Source organism: Portunus trituberculatus, chromosome 38 (genome assembly GCF_017591435.1).
Source record: "Portunus trituberculatus isolate SZX2019 chromosome 38, ASM1759143v1, whole genome shotgun sequence".
Taxonomy (NCBI): domain Eukaryota; kingdom Metazoa; phylum Arthropoda; class Malacostraca; order Decapoda; family Portunidae; genus Portunus; species Portunus trituberculatus.
In genome coordinates this window covers 8785549-8809290 of record NC_059292.1, presented here as the reverse complement: position 1 = coordinate 8809290, position 23742 = coordinate 8785549, and the positions used below count along the sequence as shown (strand labels likewise).

At 40.8% G+C, this 23742-nt stretch overlaps 3 protein-coding genes across 3 annotated transcripts; 2 read left to right on the top strand and 1 right to left on the bottom strand.

Annotated features, from left to right (window-relative positions):
• Positions 1–3659: 3659 nt before the first annotated feature.
• On the top strand, positions 3660–9022 carry LOC123514632. The gene is made up of 6 exons (XM_045272616.1): positions 3660–3855; positions 5307–5358; positions 6607–6679; positions 7542–7724; positions 7923–8038; positions 8196–9022. The coding sequence occupies exons 1-6, from the start codon at positions 3846–3848 to the stop codon at positions 8380–8382; spliced, it is 621 nt and encodes a 206-aa protein (XP_045128551.1). The 5' UTR covers positions 3660–3845; the 3' UTR covers positions 8383–9022.
• Positions 9023–11638: 2616 nt separating this feature from the next.
• Positions 11639–16161, top strand: LOC123514631. The gene is made up of 8 exons (XM_045272615.1): positions 11639–11784; positions 13052–13139; positions 13246–13315; positions 13500–13576; positions 13837–13988; positions 14132–14247; positions 14913–15040; positions 15859–16161. Exons 2-8 carry the CDS (start codon positions 13099–13101, stop codon positions 15947–15949), a joined length of 675 nt encoding a protein of 224 aa, XP_045128550.1. The 5' UTR covers positions 11639–11784; positions 13052–13098; the 3' UTR covers positions 15950–16161.
• LOC123514630 (probable rRNA-processing protein EBP2 homolog) lies at positions 16000–23138 on the bottom strand. The gene is made up of 8 exons (XM_045272614.1): positions 23020–23138; positions 21415–21506; positions 20684–20770; positions 20297–20404; positions 19411–19641; positions 18688–18852; positions 18172–18260; positions 16000–16338 (listed from the first exon to the last, which is right to left on the bottom strand). The coding sequence occupies exons 2-8, from the start codon at positions 21502–21504 to the stop codon at positions 16086–16088; spliced, it is 1023 nt and encodes a 340-aa protein (XP_045128549.1). The 5' UTR covers positions 21505–21506; positions 23020–23138; the 3' UTR covers positions 16000–16085.
• Positions 23139–23742: the final 604 nt, after the last annotated feature.

The following is a 23742-nucleotide window of genomic DNA, read 5'->3' as shown; positions in this document are numbered from 1 at the left end:
AACTATGACGCCGCAACAACGTGACTAAATGGTGCCGACTATAGTTACGTAAAGCTACCTCTACCATCAAGAAACGCCTTGGCGACATCTTAAGATATTGTAGCCGAGCACTACTGCTTTTTTTTTTTTTTTTTTAGGCCATATTCATAGAACTACCAGCTTAGAAATTCGCAATACATAATTTTGGCAGAGTCGATGGCGTATATGTGGAAAAGGAATGGACTTTGCCCGTAGTTTTGATGAGTGCTACTACATTAATTTTGGAAGAGTCGATTAAGGACAAATTTTTCCGTACGCTTGTTGAGCGCTTTTCCACGAATATGCTTGAAATAAAAACGAAAATATATTGATTTGCACGTTCATTTAAGCTTTTCATAAGACAGCAATGAAATCTGGAGGGAGGATGGAGATGGAGCCATCATTTAATCAATATAAAGGATACACTCGACGTTCATCCTTATACAGTAATCGAATTATGTCACCACAAAAGGACCATGTAGCACCGGTCTGGCTTGCAAGAGACCGCTGCCTCTCTCAACGAGACACTGCCGTGAGCTTGATTTTAACTCGTGACCTTTAAGTCGCTAGCCGAGGACTGCGCCACAGAACCTCCTTAACACCTCCAGCCAGGAAGACCGCGTATCGGCTGTGTCATCCTGAACTACACTGACCTAGAAGCAGGGGTGTCTCATCCGCCTCATCTAGTGGGCGAAATGATTCCTGTTCAGCACTGATGCAACAGAATGTAACTCTACAAGAAATCATGTTTGCATTTGAGGAGCAGTTTCTCGTAATAATGATGAAATCTAATGGGTGGTACTCGCACTTTGATGTCATAACAATGAAGTCATAAAGGTACAGTTCTAATAAGAGTACCATTAATTTTTCAAAGGGGGTTGTGTTCGCTGCGCACCACACCGCATCCGAACACAACCCTCTTGCCTCTGTATTGGATCTGCCATCCTGCTGAACGTCACGAAGGCGGGAGCGCTACTTCACCTGCTATATGTTTCAACAACAACAATATTCTCTTAATTACAAGACGTATGTATGAGTATTTTGTATATTTGGAATTAATCTTACTATTACCCAAATATTCAGCATGATGTTATAGTAAACAACCAAACTACGCAGTGCATTCTTCCTTTAAAAACTGATAATAGATAACAAATGTCCTTGGAAAATCAAAATTCCACAGAACATGAGAACGTTCCACCAAGTTCTGTAGCATAAATGAGAATACACCCGAGTGATATTCATAATGGTATACATTGTTGTCTTCTTATACGCAATACATTAGAAAGGCTGTGATACAATGTACGCTGCAATGAACATGCACGAACAGTCAGCATGCATTCAAACAAATTGTTGCGCCACATTGAAGGAGTCACGAGGGAAATCTGCTCTTCAAGTAATGATTTCCAAACTTGTTTCTGATTTAGTTCAATCGGCTGTTTGGCGTGGCAAGACACTGATCCCTCTCCATCATCATCCTTCTTTTATCCATCTTCTCTTCCTCTCTCTATTCCTTCATCTCTTCTCCCTCGATCTTTCATACCTACACTCGCTTCCTTTCGAAATTCACCCATATCTGACCTTCCATTAAGCAACATAGGCGAACACCGAAGTCGGAATGGATTCAGAAGAAGCAAAAAACTAGCAACCAATCTTTACATCAAGATAAGCATTGAGAGAAAGCTACTAGTTATAGTCGTGTTAATTCGCAGCAAGCAGATTCGGGTGGCCTTGGATCAAACCCCTACTAAGCCAGGACGAGATCGAGGAGTGGGGAAGAGACCTAGCGGTTTGCTGGTGCTGAAGAGGAAGAACCAATGTTTGTTTTATGGAGCCATGAGTGTTTGGTGAGGATGGTAGAGAAGTGACATTTTGGAGAACCGTTGTTAGCTAGCCACTCACCCGCCACGGAGAGAGAGAGAGAGAGAGAGAGAGAGAGAGAGAGAGAGAGAGAGAGAGAGAGAGAGAGAGAGAGACGCACAGTCAGGCATAAAGAGGAAGATTGGTCGCAAGTTTGTTAAAGATAAGTAATACAATTTTGTCGTTTATTTTCTCTTATGAAACTTTAAGCTTCCGTCACACAAATTATTTCACTTAGTCCCTTGACTCCCCCTCCCACCCACACCTCTCTCTCTCTCTCTCTCTCTCTCTCTCTCTCTCTCTCTCTCTCTGGCTAGCCTTACACCTTTCCATGATAGTCTTACCGTTCTCCTTCCAATCACCATCCCGTTGCTAGCCACCATCCTTACCACCCCTGGCACCGTTCCCCGTAAATCCCTGCTGCTCAGGTCACTACCCTCACTGACCCATACCCACTGGCGACCCTCACCGCCACCACCACCACCACTCCCAGCTCCCCGCGCGAGACCTAATCGTCCTTCTTTGACCGGGTCATCTCACGCCCTCCGTCTTATCCCTCAGGTAGAGACATCCGTTTTCTATAACCTAAAGACCAACGCTTCCTCGAGGGCGACCTGTGAGCGTGCTGGTGACCGTTTGCTAATGTTCTGCCTCGTGGTCTTGGATGTAGCGGGTGTAGCTTCCTCTCTCTCTCTCTCTCTCTCTCTCTCTCTCTCTCTCTCTCTCTCTCTCTCTCTCTCTCCCTTCCTCTTCCTCTTCCTTCTGATGGGGTGACAGAGACAGTTAGGTAGTTAGGTATGGGAGTTAGATGCAGCTATGGTCGATGTAAATGAAGTAGTTATTTGTTGGGTGATGGTTTTGATATGGTGGTGGTAATAGTGGTGGTGATGTTTGTAACAGTAGTAGTAGTAGTAGTAGTAGTAGTAGTAGTAGTAGTAGTAGTAGTAGTAAGTGTTACAGTAGTAGTAGTAGTAGTAGTAGTAGTAGTAGTAGTAGTAGTAGTAATAGTAGTAGTAGTAGTAGTAGTAGTAGTAGTAGTAGTAGTAGTAGTAGTAGTAGTAGTAACATTAGTAGCAGTTGTTGTTGTTGTTGTTGTGGCAGTTAGTGCTGTGTAGTGGTAGCTAGTGTTTTTGTAATAGTTGGTCTTGTTGTTGTTTTGGATATTAATGATGATGTTAATGATGATGACGGTGATAAAGTAGTAGTAGCAGCAGTTGTTGTTGTTGGTGGTGGTGGTGGTAACTATATATATATATATATATATATATATATATATATATATATATATATATATATATATATATATATATATATATATATATATATATATATATATATATATATATATATATATATATATATATATATATATATATATATATATATATATATATATATATATATATATATATATATATATATATATATATATATATATATATATATATATATATATATATATATATATATATATATATATATATATATATATATATATATATATATACCCTATATATATACAAAGCCACTTGATTATCTCCCTTGGGTCAAACACCGACACGTTTTTACAACACTACCAAACATTGCTGCTTCGAAAAAGACCATTTTTCTTCCTTTTGAACTAACGGAGATACTGTCCACTAGCGAGGCAGCGACATGAGCGAAAAAGAAACAATATGCTATGATCAAAAGGGGCGAGAAAAACTGTACCGGGCTGGCAGACGCACGAGCAATGAACTGAGAGAGAGTGAGGCAGGAGATCTTGTACCGCCAGCCTCGCCTCAACCAAAACGGTACTTCATAGCTTGGCCTGCTCTGGCTTTCTCGATGATCGCACGTCCCCAGCTCTTCCCTGTGCACCGTGACCGTCTAGTTAGTGGATAAGTGGTCGCATTACAGCTAAATTTCACACGTGTAGCGAGGAGAGGAGACGCCCCTCAGGCCGCCGGGAGGAGCGTGTCACCGCTAACATGTCGCTAGGTAAGTCATTAAGGGTGGATTCAAGCTGTGAAAATTGGTTCAAAATTGTCTGTCTCACGTATCAGATAATTGTGTGGATTGCTTCCGTGTGAGTGGAGGAGGATGTTATGTATCGTTATTTTTGTCTGTAAACACTGACATAATGTGCGAGATACCTGTGTATTGTTAGGTGAAGTGCCATTTTCGATTCAAGGTCTTACTAATTTTAAAAAGAAGTCAGCAACATGAATTATTTTTGTTATTTTTAGGGAACTATCAAATTTACCTGTGCCAGAGAGAGAGAGAGAGAGATAACGTGTGTCACAGTGGATGCTTATTTCAAGGCGTCGACAATGAACAGTCATGTCACGCCCATCTTGACGGAAAATACCGCTCCGTGATAGCATGCTAACAAGAAAGAGGCGGTGAAGGCGATGACAATGGATGGTAAAAAGGGGCTCATGGAGCAAGAAACAACGACAATATTGGAAAGGGAATGATGGATGCTCGGGAATATTAAAGAGGAAGGGAGAAAGCACGAGAACGATCAGAAAAAAAAAATAATGAACTTTGAGGAAGAAGGGAAAGAGGAAGCAAGGAAAAGAACCTGTGGAAGGGAAGAGAAGGAAGGATAGAGAAAGGAAGAGAAGAGGTGACAGAATAGGAGAGGAGTGGAAGCGAATGGAAAGTGTGATAGAAAAGTGTAGGAGTGGAAGGGAAGGGAAGTAGAAATAGGGAAGTAATGATAGGAAAGAAAGTGATAATACGGAAGATAAGGGATGACACGAAAGAGAAAGAGAGGCTGAGAAGTGATGATAGAAAACGAATCGGTAAAACAAAAGGTAGGGAACGTAATTAGTGATAAGGAAGAGAAGGAATGGAAGATGATAAGTGATAGGGAAGAAAAGGAAAGATAGGGAAGCGAAGGGGAAGGAACAATAGAACTCTTGTGGCACATTTTCATGAATACGAGAGTAAATTTCGAATACAAAACTGAACCCATTAGCATGTAAATGTTCCGATAAGGCGAGGGATAGTTGTGTTTCCTCTTCTACTTCGTGACAAACCTGAGATAACACTGGAAAAAAAAGGAGAAAACATGCAATCTCTCTCTCTCTCTCTCTCTCTCTCTCTCTCTCTCTCTCTCTCTCTCTCTCTATCTATCTATCTATCTATCTATCTATCTATCTATCTTTCATGTGGTAAAAAAATGTCAAGCCATATTACTGATCTTATTTATCTATTTATCTATTTATTTGCTTATTATTATTTCTTATTCTATTTTTTTTTCACTGCTCTATACGAGAAAATACTTCACTATACAACTACTTTTTAATCCAATGGGAGCCACGTTGCTAGCCTTCACCCTCCTTTCCTTTATCATTAACTGACTCCTAACTTTAATCCCATCACGTAACCACTCCGGGGAATTGCGCAACTGATAATTAATGTTTTGTTCATGATTTCCTCAGGGTCGTACAGATCTGCTGGATATGGGGAGACAATGGCCGCCAGTGGTTATGGGTAAGTAAGTCTTGGTGTTGTTGTTGTTGGTGGTGGTGGTGGTGGTGGAAGAGAAGTAAATAAGTAAGGTTATAAAAATGCCTCTTTGATGTATCATTTCTAACAAAATATATAATGTGGAGAACCTTTTTTTTTCTACTCTCTCTCTCTCTCTCTCTCTCTCTCTCTCTCTCTCTCTCTCTCTCTCTCTCTCTCTCTTTCCCCGCTACGCTAAATTTACACTTCCGGGGGCGTGTCGGATAACCCCTCGTGTGATTTGCCTTGAGGTGAAGGAGTTTAACCGAGGAGAAGAGCAGCGGTGGGAGTGGCAGGGAGTGAGTGACTGTAGCTGCACAGTGCACATGTCCCGGTGAGCTGGTGGGTCGTTGTTAGGGAAAGACTATTGGCATTACCTTTTCCTCATGTTCATCCTCTATTGGTGACAATTTTACGTTCTTTCCATTACTGAGCTCAAAATTTACACGGAAGTCATCGGGAATACTCTTCATTGGTTGTATTTTATTTTGTTTTTTTTCTATAGCTGCATTTATTGAAGGAAGTACGTTTTATTTTTTTTCATTCCGATTATACGCTTCTATTTTATTTTATTTATTTATTTATTTTATTTATTAATTTGATTTTTTTTTTTTTTTAATGATGGGTCCGAAGCGGTGATTTCAATTTTTTCTTTTATCGTAAGAATAAAGAAAAGCACGCATTCTCATCATGAACTGGTTGATTAACTCACTAATTTATTCACCTCATCAACGCTTCGCTGCAACACGATTATAATCATGGAGCTGAAAAAAAGTGGAAAAAAAATAAAATGTCTTCTACATTGCTCATTATTTCAGAGCTGTTTTTTTTTTTTTTTTTTTTTTACAAGGAAGCTTATAAACAAGTATTTTTCGCGCAAAACATGATATTTTTAGCAAGTAACAATAGCAGTCGCATATGTTGTCTGCGACTGACTGAGAGACACTGAAAAGCTTAATGATAATTCAAAACATTCTTTTCAAACAAACAAAAGCAAACGAACAAAGAGCAAAAATAACAGTAAACAAAACAAAAATAGAAATAAGAGAAAGAGAAAAACAAGAAAAAATACAAATAAGGAAGTAAAACCAAGGAAAAAAGCATTCTATCAAACCAAAATCAGCTCGTAAGAATAATAACCTCCTGCTTACGTGTTACCGAGTGGCGGGGAGACGGCAGCTGCTTGATATTACACCAGGAAAGACGTAATGCAACCTTCTCCCTCCTTGGCAGAGTGTCCCGCTACGTGGACTGCAACTCTGCCCTGGCGCTGCTCGGCTTCATTCTTTTCGTGGACATACTGAGGGTGAGTCCAGAGAGAGAGAGAGAGAGAGAGAGAGTGGGGAGGTGAGGCGCGAGTGTGAGTCCAGAAGTAATAAGAGAGAATGGAGAAAAGGAATATTAGATGAAGCAAGGCAGGAAAGGAGGACAGTAAAAACAGTAGTAAATATCTAAGGTAGATTAGCAAGAGAGAGAGAGAGAGAGAGAGAGAGAGAGAGAGAGAGAGAGAATGATAAGAAAAAGGGAATTTGCAGGAGTATAAACAAAGACCTTAAGAAACACACACACACACACACACACACACACACACACACACACACACACACACACACACACACACACACACACACACAGAAGAAGCTATAAAGCCAATCATATAATTTAGCGTCAGAAAGGAACACTGACACTTTTTTTTTTTATCTATACCATTTGGGCTTTTCACGGGAATTTATGGGCTAAAGGGGATACTTTTTGTGGTACCTCCTATCTTAAAGCCCACCCGCTAAGAAGCCGTTGCCCCGAGTGAGGAAGCCCAACCTACACTCGGACCGTGTACAGGATTCGAACCCGTGAGCTTGGAGACCCCTCGGATCCCAAAGCACGCATGGTTCTACTGTACCACGGCGCCGCCCCCCCACACACACACACACACACACACACACACACACACACACACACACATTGCACAAACAAACACTGTACAAAAAATCAGGCCTATCTCATCAACAACTCTTCATATTTACATACATTCTTTTCCAGTCAACAATTACACAACCAAAAATATAAGAATAACCACAGAAGGAGGGGAATTATTAAGGTAAAAACTATCATTGTCCTGTCCAGCCTTTCTTGAAATTTACTGGAATGCAACTACTTGATTATTTCAGGATATCATCGAGGACGTGACGGCACCAGCGGAGGAAGAGAGAGGGCTGCGGAGGAAGCGGTGGGCAGCGAGGCAGGGGACGTGGGGGAGTGTGAGTGGCGAACCTGACATCCTCACCTTCGTCAGCGAGGGAGGCGACGACCACTTCTATGATATCCTGCCAAGCCTCCTTTCCCCTCTCATGGTAAGAACCTGGGAGAGTGGTGGAAGGGACGCGCACACACACACACACTTGTGTGTGTGTTGATAAAATTTCGCCTCATTTCAGTCAAGAGAGGATCTGATTAACGAAAGACACACAAATAGCAACATCAATAACAATAACAATAAAATAGTATTGATAATATTGATGATAACAGTGATAATAACGCCATTTGGTCAGGACGGCGCGTGGCATCGGGAGGGAGATGACTGTGCACGGAGGCGAGTGTGTGAGATGAACCGCGCCCTGGGGACAGAGTATGGCGTGTCTGGCAGGATCTTTGGCACGCTGCTCAGGTTTGTGGTTCTAGTGAAGTAGTAGTAGTAGTAGTAGTAGTAGTAACTGGCTTGATTCACTAGATAGTTGGACAGTGTAATGGAACAAGGTTAGTTATATCATTATCAGTGATTTTCTTGTACTTATATACAAATATGATTTCGTTCGTATAATCAGTAACTTGGTGAGTCGAACGTCTTCTGGAGAAAATTCGGCGATGCTGGAGGCTGCGCGAGAGGGGCGGCGTGGTCAGAGAACCTGCGCATCAGCCTTTCCTGCCTGCCAAACCCTCACAAGCAACGTTACCTGGCCAGCAAGTCTTGCACCAGTCCACCTCCATCGCTCACCCATCAATGACCTATAACCCCTCTAGTACCATGACGCGTTTCTATATTCCTTTTGCTTACTATTTGGTGATATTAAACAGTTTCAGAAACTTATGTGGTTAAGTAAAATAGTGAAGAATGTGGCCATTAATCTTCTGCCCTCCATATATCCTTCCTAATGTCAATAAAATGGTCTAATCGTACACATATCTCAAGGTAAAAATGCGTTCCAGTACTGAAGAGATAAAAAGCATAAAGCCCAACTCACCGTGATGTAAACTGATTAACTCTAGAATTCCCTGCTTGATTCTGTATTTTCTCTTTCCTACGACTTGAATTCTTTCACGACGAAAGTTTCAAGACACTTCTCCAATTTTGGATAACTTTATTTTTACTTTCTCCTTTAGGAATTGGCATCTCTGCAAGCATTTTTTTTTTTTTTTATTCATACAGCCCTAGTCCATTGAGTTTCTTACATAAAAAAAAAACAGGAATTTACAACGGTATCGTACCCATTAAACTAAAACATGGTTATTATTGTCTCTGTACTGAAGCTGTAATCATAATTTCCCACTTATGGTTTCTCGCTGTCCCGATCTCGAGGTTTAAGTTTTAAGTTTCTTTTATCTTCTTCTTCCTCTTGGTGTGATTTAAAACAATAAAATAATATCTAAGTAATGGATTTTTCTCTCTCCTGCTTATGTAGCTTGCTTTATGATTGTATAGAAGTACTCTACAACACACACACACACACACACACAATCACACACACACACACACACACACACACACGCTTCGCTTTTCCGGTGTGTGGTGTGATTTCAATCCTACCTAAAGATCAGTCTCTAGGTGAACAGGGCCTACACACATTACCTCACCCAGGATTCTAGGCCGGGCCCTCTCGATTGAAAGACGGCTGCCCGTCAGAGGCAGCCTGTGGGAGGGAAAGAGGGAGAGGCTGCCCGTTGGAGGAGGGGAGGAAGAGGCAGCCCTGGCCAGGCCAAGAGGCAGCGAGAGGCAGCCTGTGGGAGCGAAGGAGGGAGAGGCTGCCCGCTGGAGGAGGGGAGGAAGGGGCAGCCCCGGCCAGGCCAAGAGGGTGCCCGTCATAGGCAGCCTGTGGGAGGGAAGGAGGGAGAGGCTGCCCGTTGGAGGAGGGGAGGAAGAGGCAGTCCCGGCCAGGCCAAGAGGCTGCCGTAAAGGCAGCCTGTGGGAGGGAAGGAAGGAGAGGCTGCCCGTTGGAGGAGGGGAGGAAGAGGCTGCCCGTCATAGGCAGCCCGTGGGAAGGAAGGAGGGAGAGGCTGCCCATTGGAGGAGGGGAGGAAGAGGCAGCCCTGGCCAGGCCAAGAGGCTGCGAGAGACAGCCTGTGGGAGCGAAGGAGGGAGAGGCTACCCGCTGGAGGAGGGGAGGAAGGGGCAGCCCCGGCCAGGCCAAGAGGGTGCCCGTCATAGGCAGCCTGTGGGAGGGAAGGAGGGAAAGGCTGCCCGTGGGAGGAGGGGAGGAAGAGGCAGCCCTGGCCAGGCCAAGAGGCTGCCCGTCAGAGGCAGCCTGTGGAAGGGAAGGAGGGAAAGGCTGCCCGATGGAGGAGCGGAGGAAGAGGCAGCCCTTGCCAGGACAAGAGGCTGTGAGAGACAGCCTGTGGGAGCGAAGGAGGGAGAGGCTGCCCGTCGGAGGAGGGGAGGAAGAGGCAGCCCCAGCCTAGCCAAGAGGCTGCCCGTCAGAGGCAGCCTTTGGGAGGGAAGGAGGGAGAGGCTGCCCATTGGAGGAAGAGAGGAAGAGGCAGACCCGGCCTGGCCAAGAGGTTGCCGTAAAGGCAGTCTGTGGGAGGGAAGGAGGGCTGCCCGTTGGAGGAGGGGTGGAAGAGGCAGCCCCGGTCAGGCCAATAGGCTGCGAGAGGCAGCCTGTGGGAAGGAAGGAGATAAAGGCTGCCCGTGGAAGGAGGAGAGGAAGAGGCAGCCCTGGCCAGGCCAAGAAGCTGCTGTAAAGGCAGTCTATGGGAGGGAAGGAGGGAGAGGCTGCCCGTGGGAAGAGGGGAGGAAGAGGCAGCCCCGGCCAGGCCAAGAGGTTGCCCGTCAGAGGCAGCCTGTGGGAGGGAAGGAGGGAGAGGCTGCCCGTGGGAGGAGGAGAGGAAGGGGCAGCCCCGGCCTGGCGAAGAGGCTGCCCGTCAGAGGCAGCCTGTGGGAGGGAAGCAAGGAGAGGCTGCCCGAGGGAGAAGGGGAGTAAGAGGCAGCCTCGAGCTGGCCAGAAAGCTGCTCTTCAGAGGCAGCCGGTGGGAGGGGCTCCATGGGAGAATGGGAGCTGCCCCCGTGTGAGGCTGCAACTCTCTCTCTCTCTCTCTCTCTCTCTCTCTCTCTCTCTCTCTGTAGCTTTACTATCATTTAAAACTACAGCATATTACAGTATTATTATTATCATCATTATTGCTATTATTATTATTATTATTATTATTATTATTATTATTATTATCATTATTATTATTATTATCATTATTTCTATATTATTGTTTTTATTATTATCATTATTATTCTTAGCGATACTCTTATTATTATTATCATTATTATCAGGAAGAAAATAATGATTACAATAATGATGATCATAATAATAATAATAATAATTTATTATTATTATTATTATTATTATTATTATTATAATAATATACACGGAACTGACGCGGTAGTTTAAAAGCAAGGTCGATGGAGGACGGATTGAATATTCTCTTCTTTAAGCAAACTGTCTATTTGTATCTGAAAAATGAGGTTATCAAGGGGAGATTTCACGAGAGAGAGAGAGAGAGAGAGAGAGAGAGAGAGAGAGAGAGAGAGCTTAGAAAAGGAGGTATAGCGATACAAAATTATGTGTGGATAAATGAGTGAATAAACAAAATAAGGTATAAAGAGAAACGTCGACCATATTTCCCTAAACAGAGGTTTCTCTCCCACTTCATGATACCAGTGCGGATTGACAATTGATGCATATTGCTGGTGTGGTCTCTCTTCACTAACGATTGAACTAAACGATGCAAGTAAGTACAACTCTCTTTAAATGTTTGGCGTTCATTATGCTCTTTCATCTCTTCCATTTAGAACTCGCAAAGTATATTATGAGTGTAAGTCTGTGAATATACACTCTGCGAAAACCACTCTCCTGTGACCATACACCGCAGAAACGGCATAGAGTCCATGTAACGGCGTGGCTTGACCGTAACATATAATATCTCAAGTTGCCCGTTGTAGGATTATTTCCTGTAACGGCGGGGTGTCGGCAAGGCGTGGGACAGCTGCTCAAGACGGGTGGGAGGGGGAAGGAGAGGAGTGCTCGAATGAGGTGTGCATGACGTCTTTATTATGGCAGTTGTGAGTCAGACACAGTGAGGGGAACGTTATTCAAAGGTGGCAGCGCGGCGAATGAGTAGGCTACCAGGTGACCCGCTGGTGTTGTGTTGGTAAGCTAAATTCATCGCAATAGTGCTCCATTTAATCTTCTTTTATTTCTGTGACTTATTACAGACTGGAGTGAATGTGGTAAGAGACGTAAGGATGGAAAGATTTAACCGGCGTGGTATGGAGCCGAGTTATTATGGTGTTATGGTATTACGGTCACTGTTATGTTTATTTTGAGTTGTAACAGAGTCACCAGCGTCATTCGTTGACAGAGAGACTCTCAGCCCTGTTTCCCCGGGGGAGATAAGACAAACAAAACAAATTATCTTGGACTTCAAAACTCGCACTTTGCGTTCAGTTTTACAGCGACTGCAGGAACCCGGTCTTCGAGTAAAACTAAAAATACGAGTTTTTGATGTCCAAGATGACCTTTTTAGGGAAACACGATATTGATAGTGAGAGAATCCACACAATGGACGCTAAAGTGTCAGCTATCAAAAACTTTCCACAATCGAAAACAATCGAAAATGTGAGGCAACAAGAAAATAATAATATACAATTCATACCCTAACAATGCTGTAGTGTTATGACTTTGGTTATGGTGCTGGGACACAACACTGAAGGATGCGAAATTATCCGATGAAATCTGAATAGATGCAATGATGGGGGAAAGACGAGCCTTGAAACATGGTGAGATGTACGTATTGTACGCCTGTCTGTTCAGACGACGACACACCAGATAAATGAACATTTCAACATTATTTTGTGATATTAGAGAGAGAGAGAGAGAGAGAGAGAGAGAGAGACTCAACCAAGATCTAAACCTTACTAAGAGGCTCTCCACATCTTGGATTAAATGTGTAGCAGGTCCTTTATAAGTAATACTATTCTGAGCTTTTCCTCCTATGTAGTAGTGTTTTCCGGAAGAAAATATATTGTTTATGCAAATGTAGGGGAAGGAAATGGAGATGGAATAACTCCTATCATGCTGAGTTATAAGGATTTTACTGTATTTAACACTTCAGCCTTCTTGAAATATTTTCTTCATAATTTTGTGTCACATTTCTGCCGGTAGACATCCTTAATTCATTGTTGATAATTTCCTGCAGCCAATACCAATGTATTTTGACATTCAAGCTCTAGGGACATTGATCAGCTAATCACCACAGAAAAACAAATGATATGTGGAGTCAAAATAACATTGAACATGAACCCTTTTCTACATATTACTACATTTCCACACTTTTGTTCAGGCACATACTGATAGCCACCACTAACAACTGTCTTTCACTTGACATCTGCAATGATCATACATTTATTCATTCCCAGTTAGCAAGTTGTTAAAAAGTATCCAGAACCTGCAGTCAGCAACAACTATGTCGGGGAGTGAAGACCTGGCTGATGAGGCTCGTGCAATGTATGTCTACCTACATCTTGAATTAAAATCATGTATTATAGAATTTTGCATCTAGAGAGAGAGAGAGAGAGAGTGTGTCATTGCATGTTCTCTCCCTCCCCATCAGGTATGAGACCTTCGACTGTGCCCAGGCAGTTGTGCTCATTGGCTTCATCGGTCTCCTCTCCAATTTCCAGGTTAAATTCCTTTGCATTCATTATTGTTGGTGTGGAGGAAAAAAAAAAGTGCAACCAGTCTTTGAAGACAATGGTGAAGATAATTCTTAGCTCCTTCATTATCTTCCAAATAATACATTCATCTTTTGATATGCAATGCCAACTAGATGATAATCACTCACCACCAAGTATTCTTGTTCCCCAGGACACGATAGAGGAGTTCACTGATCTGCTGAACAATAATGGGCGGAGGCGACGCAGTGAGGGATCAACAGATGGGTGGTAAGTGCTCTTAGTCACCTTATACTACAAAGGCATGACACTTGTCACACAACAAATGACTTGTAGAATCTGACATACATTATAGAGTACAGAAGAATCAATGACTTCTTTCCATGCATGCAATACATTAAGGCAGTTCAAAATGTGAATCATTTCATACCCAATCCTATGATTAAAGTATCAACATTGACATTAATGAAGTGTTTCATTAGGCAGAGACATCCTCATACCAGTGATACAAGTCATTAATCTAACCACAGGAAGGATGCACTTTACTCAGCCTTAGAAGCCTTTGGATATGGAACCGAGGTATTCCAACCAAGTGGACCCAAATGCATAGGAAACATAACACAAGAAAAGGATGTTAATGAGCAGCCAGATTTCAGGCAGACTGACAATGCAATTCAAACAGGTACATTAACTCATTCATTCCTACAAGAACTTCAAGACTTTAGCAGAAGGTAGATGCAAATAAGTAACTGTAAAGCAAATAATTACAAACTGAAATGTATGTGTAGATAATGAATTCCTTACTTTCCCTTCTGCACTTTGCAGATACTTTCCAGGATACTTCAGACCAGACCAAAATGCCTAAAAGTATTGAGCAGACTGACACTGAGCACAAGAAGCATTTCCTGCAGGACCTGGCACACACTGGTCCTGTGTTGGCAGTAAGTCTGAACAGCAAGGTCTCATATTGGCTTTATTGTTATACTGCTTTTTATGCAGTTTTCAGAAAAATATGTATGTATTCATGAAATGTAAGCACTGCATAATGTTTGGCCAGCCAATTACCATTCCAGCATGTCATGAGTAACAAGGAGGACAGTCTATCATTCCTAACCATAACACTTCTTTGAGAGTATGAACTTAAAGCTGTAGAGATATCTCTGTCAGAAACATGTCAGTGAGCTGTATGTAAAGATTAAATTTATATACTTCTGAAACTACATCCAAAGTCACAATTTATCTTAAATATACATAAGTTTTCTCTAAAACATGTAAGGGAAAACATCAATGAAATTATAATTAAGTTTGGTGTTTTCAATAAATTGTTTCAAAACAAAATATGAATGAGTGATATTGTGTTATAATTAAATCATTAAGCATTGGTCATCACAGTGCTGCTATACTCTATTATTGAGTTTCATGATTTCTCTGGGAAAAATACTTTATTCACCATACATCCATACACCAAACTCTTCAAATAATGCCAGGCTGCAGTGATGGACTCTTTCCAGCAAATCTTCACTGTGATAGTAATACACTTGTCCAGATTTAGTGCACCTTTAAGTGGTTCTGAAGTGGCAATGAGAAAATCCTACATTCACATCAGATGTGGCTCGTTGACACGGGTGACGGGAGGGTGTCTGGAGAGGATGGCCACGCCGGAGTGTGTCGTGCCACCCGTTCCCTCACCAACACTCATGGCTGGTTGGGTTCTACGGCAGCCCAGCTATTAACGTAAGTACCTCAAAGCTCAGGTTTTAATTAATATAACAATTACAGTGGTGACCCAAGAATCGACATACCCTATTGTTTAAACAAACTGAAATTAGAAACACTTTTTTTAAAAGAAACACATTTTAGAAATGAACACCAACAATGGCAAAGGCACTTTGTCCTTATCAATAAACAAAACATTAATGGAGAACAATAAATTGCACAAAAACAAACAATCCTCAAACATAAAAAACATTACACATTAACAAGACAACCAGAGAAACAAAATTCTGGCAACGTTCTTTTTTGTATTTTTGGAAGCAAAGTAGATTAATTAACTTTCCATTATTTATTATAGAAATGCAAGTTTAAAATCTAAACTTCTTGCAATCTGAACTGTCACCTGAAATATATGAACTTTGGATTCCAAGGTGCCATTGTCTTTTTAAGATATATTTATCCCTATTCTATCTCATCCTATCATCACTTTGTCACCTTTCATAACATGAGATAAGTCAGTCTGCCTCAGGAGCAGAGCATCAGCTGCTGAACTTTACTTCCAATAATCTGGTTATAATCTCTATACATTTGAGTACCATCTCAAATGTTCTTATGTTCTAAAATTGACTTTTCTTATTGAAGTTGATGTTCCTTTATCTTCAAAGAGAACATTCATCACTAACAATATCTATTACCATATTGTTATATAATAAACAAAGTACATCATGTAAAAATTATTTTAGCAAATTGTTTGATGATAAATCAAATAATAAGAAACTGTAATAAACAAGTTCCTTCAACTATCAGAGAAGTACATATAACTGCTCTCCCAAGAACAGGAACACACTGGCAGCTGCCCTCTCACAGCACCAAGACAGCAGGGAGCTTCTGGAGAAGGCTGGCCTGTCTACTGGAACTGTGGTCTGCTAAGAGTTGTACCAGCATCTTCTAAGTTTATATGATACTAGTGAGAATACAAGTAGAAGTAATATGTTTATTGTAAGATGCAAATCAACTTCAACTTTTATGCTTATGATGTATGAATGTACAAATACAAAATTTACTCTCATTTTCGTGACCTACCCTTATTTTTATTGACCATACCCCTGGTGCCACCTCTCTTTCCTCCTTTGCCTCTCACATTGGCACCCATTGGCCCCTTCTTGTTGCCGCCCCTGCCACCCTTGCCACCCCTTGGCTTCCTCATGTTGGGCAGAGGTCTTTCATCCTTGGTGTCCTTGATATTATTCCTCTTAATGTTCCTCTTCTTTCCTCCAAATCCATACTTTTTGTCTTTGAAGGTTCGTTTAAATGCTGCCCTGAAGTCAAAGAAAACAAGATGTTGACCACAGTCCAAGATAAAAGATTCTTCTTTGCCAGGAAAATTATAAATCATTAAATACTTGTAAATCCACCTTTCTATACTGCAAAAGCTGAAATAATGTTTACATTACCTAACTACCAATACCTGACACATGTTTCAAAGAATTATTTCTCAGGACAAGGCTGTAATTCTGCCATTAGTAAATCTAGATAACAAGGATTAGTGGATATACAGTATGCACGAAAAGTCCTGACGTCGCCAGAAAAAACACATTTTTTGTGGTTTGCTGAGAGAATGGTAGATGAACAAAAACATACATTGAACCAAATAGTATTTAGTTGCCTTCCCTTTCATCTTTCATCCTGAAGCTGTCTGGGGATACAGAATGCAAGGTTTTGCAGTTAAGTTTGTGGAAAACTGCCCCACAGTTGCTTGATTGCAGTCTCAAGTTTTGGCAGTGATGACGTACATGTCCATACCACGCAGCTATCTCTCCATGTACACCCTTAAGTTTTTTATAGGAATGATATCTGGGATATTGCCAAGCCAATCAACAATGAAGGGAACCTCACAGTCAGCTAGCCACTGCTTCACAGATTCAGCAACATGTGCAGGAGCAGAATCCTGCATAAACACTTGCTTGTGTTTTTTCAAAGGAATCAAATAAGACATCAATCAAAAGCTCCAAATAGTTGTGTTGGTTCACTTTAACATTAGCAGGAAGAATAACTAAATTACCAACACAATAGTATGTAAAACAACCTAGACCATAAGTAATGCTGGGTGCTTCACAAACTTGGAGGTGTACTTAAGATCCAAGGGCTGCCTGGCTTGCGGTAGACTCGTGATGACAGTGCCCCAGTAATAGTGAAAGCAAAATAATAATGCAATTAGCCTACACTTAGCACATCAGAATTACAATCCACCTCCTCTCATAAGCAGCTGAACAGCTACCGAGGTGATTTAGACATTGGCAACTGTATCCAAGGGAGCGTGGAAGGTTGCCAGTTAGTAGTGCAAAAGTGTCAGAACATATTGCAGTTATGAGAAGGTACTTGTGAGCCTCCTCCACTTAATGCGAAAGGAAATGACATTTGAAGCGTGGCCTCAGGCCTTTCCCCGCATACTGTAGTAATAACAATCATTGCTCAATGGTTTGTTGGACTGAGACACCTCAATCTCAAAACAAAAAGTGGCAGTTTTCACATTTGTCACCTCAACCCACCACTACCCACATTCAGGGTCACTAAGATAAGGGTACTGAGGATTTCTCCATCACCCTTAATTGAACATAAGTGGTACCCCAACATCATGGTGAGTTATGTCACATGGAATACTGTATCACCAAGCATAGAACATCTCCCAAGAGCTCCTAGACAAAACTACCCCAACACCCAGGCAGTTGAACTTGACAGTCTTCCCCACAACTGGACTTATCCATATAAATCAAAGGTGAACCTGTAAATATCACTAGACTACCTAGAGAATAGGGAAAAAATAAACAAAAATGAGCAGATTTCCAGTCCAGCACTACCATTTGATATAGCATAGATATCAGAGAATACAGTAAACATATGGTATGATAGAGGGCACATTTCTCAAAGAGATTAAATCCTACATACAGAAAAAAATATATATTGCATTAAAGAAAATATAAATGTAAAATATAAAACAGATATGAGACCAGAGTATATAATCACATTTTTGTTTTACCTTTACTATGCTATGACAAAACTGGTCTACATAACTGATATATAAATGTATTGCAGTAAATAGGAAATACCTGATGAAAATAAACATTAAGTAAATATAAAGTGCATCCACTCACTTCTTGAGATCCTTCTTGGAGCGGTTGCCTCCCGCACCATCACGTAAGGAACGTCCTCCCTCTAGGAAGTCTATTGAATCTGTCTTGCCCTGCAAATGTAAAGTATATCTTTAATATAACAATATGTATAGGTAACAGTCAAGAATTTTCTTACAAGAATAAAGACATACAAAATTGCCAACAATACATGGGTGCTAAAAAGAAAAGTCCCAAAGATTTCAAACAAATCACATTTACATAGGTACAATTTCAAGAATTTTCATCATGGATTATGTTCATATACAACATAACTTTATGCACACAACTAAATGATACATCATAAATTCAAAGGTTTTAAAACATTCATTCTTGAGAGAAATGGCCAAGGTTTACCCATTCTCAACACACTTCACTAAAGCATATTCTGGAAGTTAAATTTGCAAGGTAATCTAGACACTTAACAATGTTATCAATGTTTAGATGTGTATATACTTACACTTGCAAAGAACAGTAGCAAGTACAAGCTTTCATTCTTACCTTTCTGAACTTCTTGATTTTTTCAAGCATCTCTCGTTTCTCTTTGTGTTTCTGCTGCTCCACTTCAATCTGTACCTTCTTGCCATACTTCTTTATTTCTCTTATCTTCTTCACCCGTTCGCTGATTTGCTGTCCAACCTGCTTCTGCATCAGTCTCTTTCGCACCTGTTATAATTAAGACAAGAAACAAGGTACACTTTGTCACTAAAAATGTAGGTCAAAGAACATCAAGAAAAATCTTCACTTATCACCACAACTCAATCCAGTTTCATCATTCAGGATAGAGCTGACTCTTAATAACAATTACTGACACAAATTTGTGATCTGACAATGAAGTCAACATTATCCAAATGGTGGAACATCTCCAAGATTTTATTGCATGATTACAGTGAACAAAATTTCCTCATCCACTGAAAAATGGCATGACCACTGTCCATCACACCAAGAGGACAGCTTTTTTTCTTATCAATCTAATTCATCCTTAGGTAACTTAAATTTTGAAAAATACCTTAATAACTACATGTGTTAACCAAGATGTCACCTGATAGCGGAAAAAAAAAAAAAAATACAAGGAATACAAGTGATTTCTTGTCATGAAGATACAAATTTCAAGAAACTTTTCTAATACAGAATGTATGGTGGATATAAGTGACAACTAATTTTCAGAATAAGACGGATAATGAATTGAATGTTACAATGGTGGACAAGACTGACTCAGCTCACCTTCTGCATGTGTTCATCACTCTTAGCCATTTCAGCAAAGTAGTCTGAGGGCCGTACTGTGGGAAGGTTCAGTTCTTCCAGCTTCTTGTAGCCCTCCAAGACTGTAGACTGAGCTTGCCTGTAGAAGGACATTTCCCTCACAAAGTCATTGTGCACAGGGTCATCCTCCAGGGTGAAGTACTTGTTCTGGCTCCTCATCCGCTTCTCTCTTGTCTGGCCATGTTCTATGATCTGAAAAGTCATAATAGGATTATTTTGCACTACAATGAGCAACATAATACAGCATAACAGGTTAAAATCCTAACAACAATTATGAAAAGAACCCACAGAAAATCATCACCCACCGAAGCTCACAATACTCTGTCTATTTTAAACTGGCCGCTGGATCTCGGTCTGGGACAATAATGTCATATCTTGAGGAAAACAGTAGTCTATCCTAGTGATAATTGTGCTGATTAACGGAAAGTAAGTACTATACACAAAATTAATTATATCATCAATAAGCTACAATATATTATGAACAGCACCAATTGTCCACTTTAGAAAAGGACCACAATGAACAAGATTCTAGGTTTAGTTAGTAAATGGATAAAGATGACAATCAATAATATAGTTTGTGAACACCATGCAATATATTAGTTAATAAAAACAATAAATACTGATAGATAACATACCAGCACCTGTAACTAAACATCAGATATGCTGTCACCTGCATCCAACAAGCACCACACACTCCCCAGGATGTAAGCATCACAGTAGGCACAATTATGCTGATGTGGCCATTTTCTGCATATCTACCATAAACATACAGAAACATTCCCTAAAGCCTCATCTGAATGACTTTCTGGACCACAACACAAAAGAAAGACAATATACAATGACTCACCTCTGCATTCAGCTCGGGGGCAATGGGGGCAGCCTCTAAAGTAAAGTCCAGACGCTCTATCCAAGGTAATTCCAATCGAAACTGCTCCAGTTTAGATTTCAAGCCACTCTATCAGGATTATGAAAAGAAAGAATGAGAATGATCAATAAGCTGCTGTGTAAATTACTTACATGAAACGGGTTGGTCATGTAGTGGGCAATATGAACAATTCATCTAACTAATGCTGGTAATGCTTCCTTGAGGTTGCAATTACATAATCAAAAATCTAAAATTAGAAAAAATAACAGAAAAGTAAGAAAGCCTTTTTAATCAATTCTTAGGTCAAATGTTCCACATATATGACCATCATATGTTATACTTATGTTTTTGTGTGTGATCATTACTCACCACATTGTTCTTGTGTTCCTTCACCACCTTCTCAGCTTCTCGGTACAGGCCTGGCTTCAGCTCCCCTCGTTCAAACTTTCTCTGCAGCTGTGAGGTAAGCATTGCTCCATTAGGACAAGAACACAAGAATATCTAAATAAAAAAAATCAAGGCAAGGAAAACCTAATCAAATTAAATAATGCAGCTAAGAAGTAAATACAATTACATATTAAAGGCAATTTTCAATCACCAATCAAGAACAATACAGTATCACATGCAAATAAATATGGACATATATCAAATGTGCAGAGAATTGGCCATAATAAATAAGGTTTTCATTAAAAGCTCAGCCATGTCTGTCATTGATTTTTTTTTTATTAATTTATTAATTTATTTATTATCTATACCATGAGGGCTTTTGATGGGAATTTATGGGCTAAAGGGGATACTTTTTGGGGTATCTCCTATCTCAAAGCCCACCCACTAGGAAACCGTTGCCCCGAGTGAGGAAGGCCAACCTGCACTCAGACCATGGACAGGATTCGAACCCGTGCGCTTGGAGACTCCTCGGACCCCAAAGCACACATGGTTCCACTGTACCACGGCGGCCCCCAAAGTTAAAACTGAATAATTAATATATTGTAAAAAACATCTTACAAGTCTGGCAGGAATAGGTTTCTAAATTCAGTTAACTTCAACATATTTTTACAAACCAGTGTCAAATCCATAAGATACGAAAGTCCATCATTTACCTCTTCATCTGAATCCTCCTCAGCTTCCTCCATCTCAACAATGTCTGAGAACTCCATCTCTTCACTATCAGAATCAGCAATTGCTACCATATCTGTATTATGGGTAAAAATACACTTAACAGTGAAATGCTTTCTGAGAAAAATCAGGAATTTTTTATATAACTAAAAATATTTCATAAAAGTTTGATAAAAAAGCACTAATAAATGCCACATACAATAGCCCAAATATACAGTAATATCAACAGTATAATTAACAGCCAGGAAGAGGTTTTGTCAGTCTCTCATGTCATAGCAACAAGATACCAGAGTCCATAAAGGAAAAATCTACAAGAAAATACTAGGTCATGGCACTGTCCTGCTCAAGCTGCTGTCCTGATCCCAAATGCCTGAATGTAACCCACTACATCTCATGTTACCATCCCGTCACAGTTCGGAACTGCTCGTTAAACTATTCACTTGAAAAGTTATCTGCTCAGAAAATTGTATATTGAAATGATCTAGTTTGGCTACTATTCCATCATTCAACTGTAGTAGAACTTAATAACTTGTTAGTAGCACCTCAACCAATTGCCAACTTGGAAGATAACCAAGACAACACAACCAAACCAACTTGTACCATTGTGTGCACACACTCGGCTAGTGTGTGGGTACAGAGAGAAGTAGTGTTTGCTAAAAAGCGAAATACATTTACTATATTCACACAATGTCATTCTAACTATTGATATAAAACATGTATATAAGTACCACAAATTATAAAATGTATATTTGTCTCATTCATGTCAGTAAGTTGTATAAGAAAGAATAAAAAAAAAATCTAAAATAAAACATTGGGACCAATATAAAAACTTAGAGTAAACATGGGGTAAAAGTACAGAATAGGACCTCCCCCCCTTTTCCTCCATCCCCACCCCCCAACCTGCTCCAGCAAGCTTGAGGGACTGTGGGGAATCGGAGTTTTAGGGGGGGAAGCCAAAAGAGGCGAGATCAAAATTATTACAGAACAACATAAAATTAAACAAATAAAGATATAACACATGAAAATTCTACGATTAAAACATAGATCTAAAATAAAACTAACTAAATAAAGAAAGAATAAACAAATAACTACCGAACACACAGAGATATGAGCTTTGAGACACAGTTTGCAGTAAATTTCGCACGTCTATTACTGGCATTGTAGAGTACTATTCCCAGAAGCCTACCAAGTGTCCAATTACTCTACTTGAAGATGAGCATTGGTTGAGAGGTAAAAGTTCATAGGCGGGGTCTCACAAGAGTATGTTCGTGTCGATGGTGATAGTTTGGCTGTTCTAGGTAAAGCCCGTGATATCCTGAATGAGTTGGCTCAGTCTTTTCGTAGTTGGCGACTGCTAAATAGAGATTAAGGTCCGAGTTGGCGAGTTGGTTCACCAGGTGGACCAAGTCAGTAACAGTGAATGGTCCGATTTATCAATGGACAAAGTTGGATGCACACATTATGGACCTCCCATTAATATCGTAAGGTAACTCAAATCTGCTGGCACACCAGCACTACCTTAATGAAAACACAACCGAGATGTGCGCCATATCTTGCTTATATATTCCTCAATCCACTGACTTGCTTACCTGCACAATAACTACAAGCTGGAAGACAGGACACACCGCGTGAGTACCGCGTGGGCCTCCACTTGTTTATGTCGATTTTCGTGTGATTTTGATCTTGATTATCTTGATCTTGATCTCGATCTTGATGCTACAGGTGGCTCGGGATCGCTCCAGAGCCAGGCCTTTGGATCGGCTGCTCCTGTAGAGGACAAAAAAGACAAAACAAAAAAAGAAAGAAAAAAAGTAGCATTTCTCTTCGTTAATGATCCCTACACCTCGCTCGCCACATTCTTTCCAGATACTCCTTCACAGCCTCCATCATCCTTTCACTCGTCTCTCTACACCAGTGGTTCCCAACCTTTTAGTGATCTAGTAGCCTACCACTTGGAGGTCCTGTACAGTCGCCGCGTACCACCTGGTTCCAGAGAAACTCAATTCGATCAGATATTACTTTATTTACCATAATTTTACAAGTAGAACACACAAATGAACTAAAAAAAAATTCAACTCAATGCGAGGGCTGCATCTGCTTCTTCTCCACCAGCTGGTCAATGCGGGGCATGACTTTGCTCACAGCACATCGGAAATCATGCCCGGGAGCAGCAAGACGGTTCCGGCTCTTCGACTTGATGGTCATGAAGGCTGAGAACCCCTGTTCGCACTCCCACGTCGAGGGAAAATCAGTAGCTGGGGAACAGCGTGACGGGCTAACGTTGGGTACGAGGAGGCCATGCTTACCCAGAA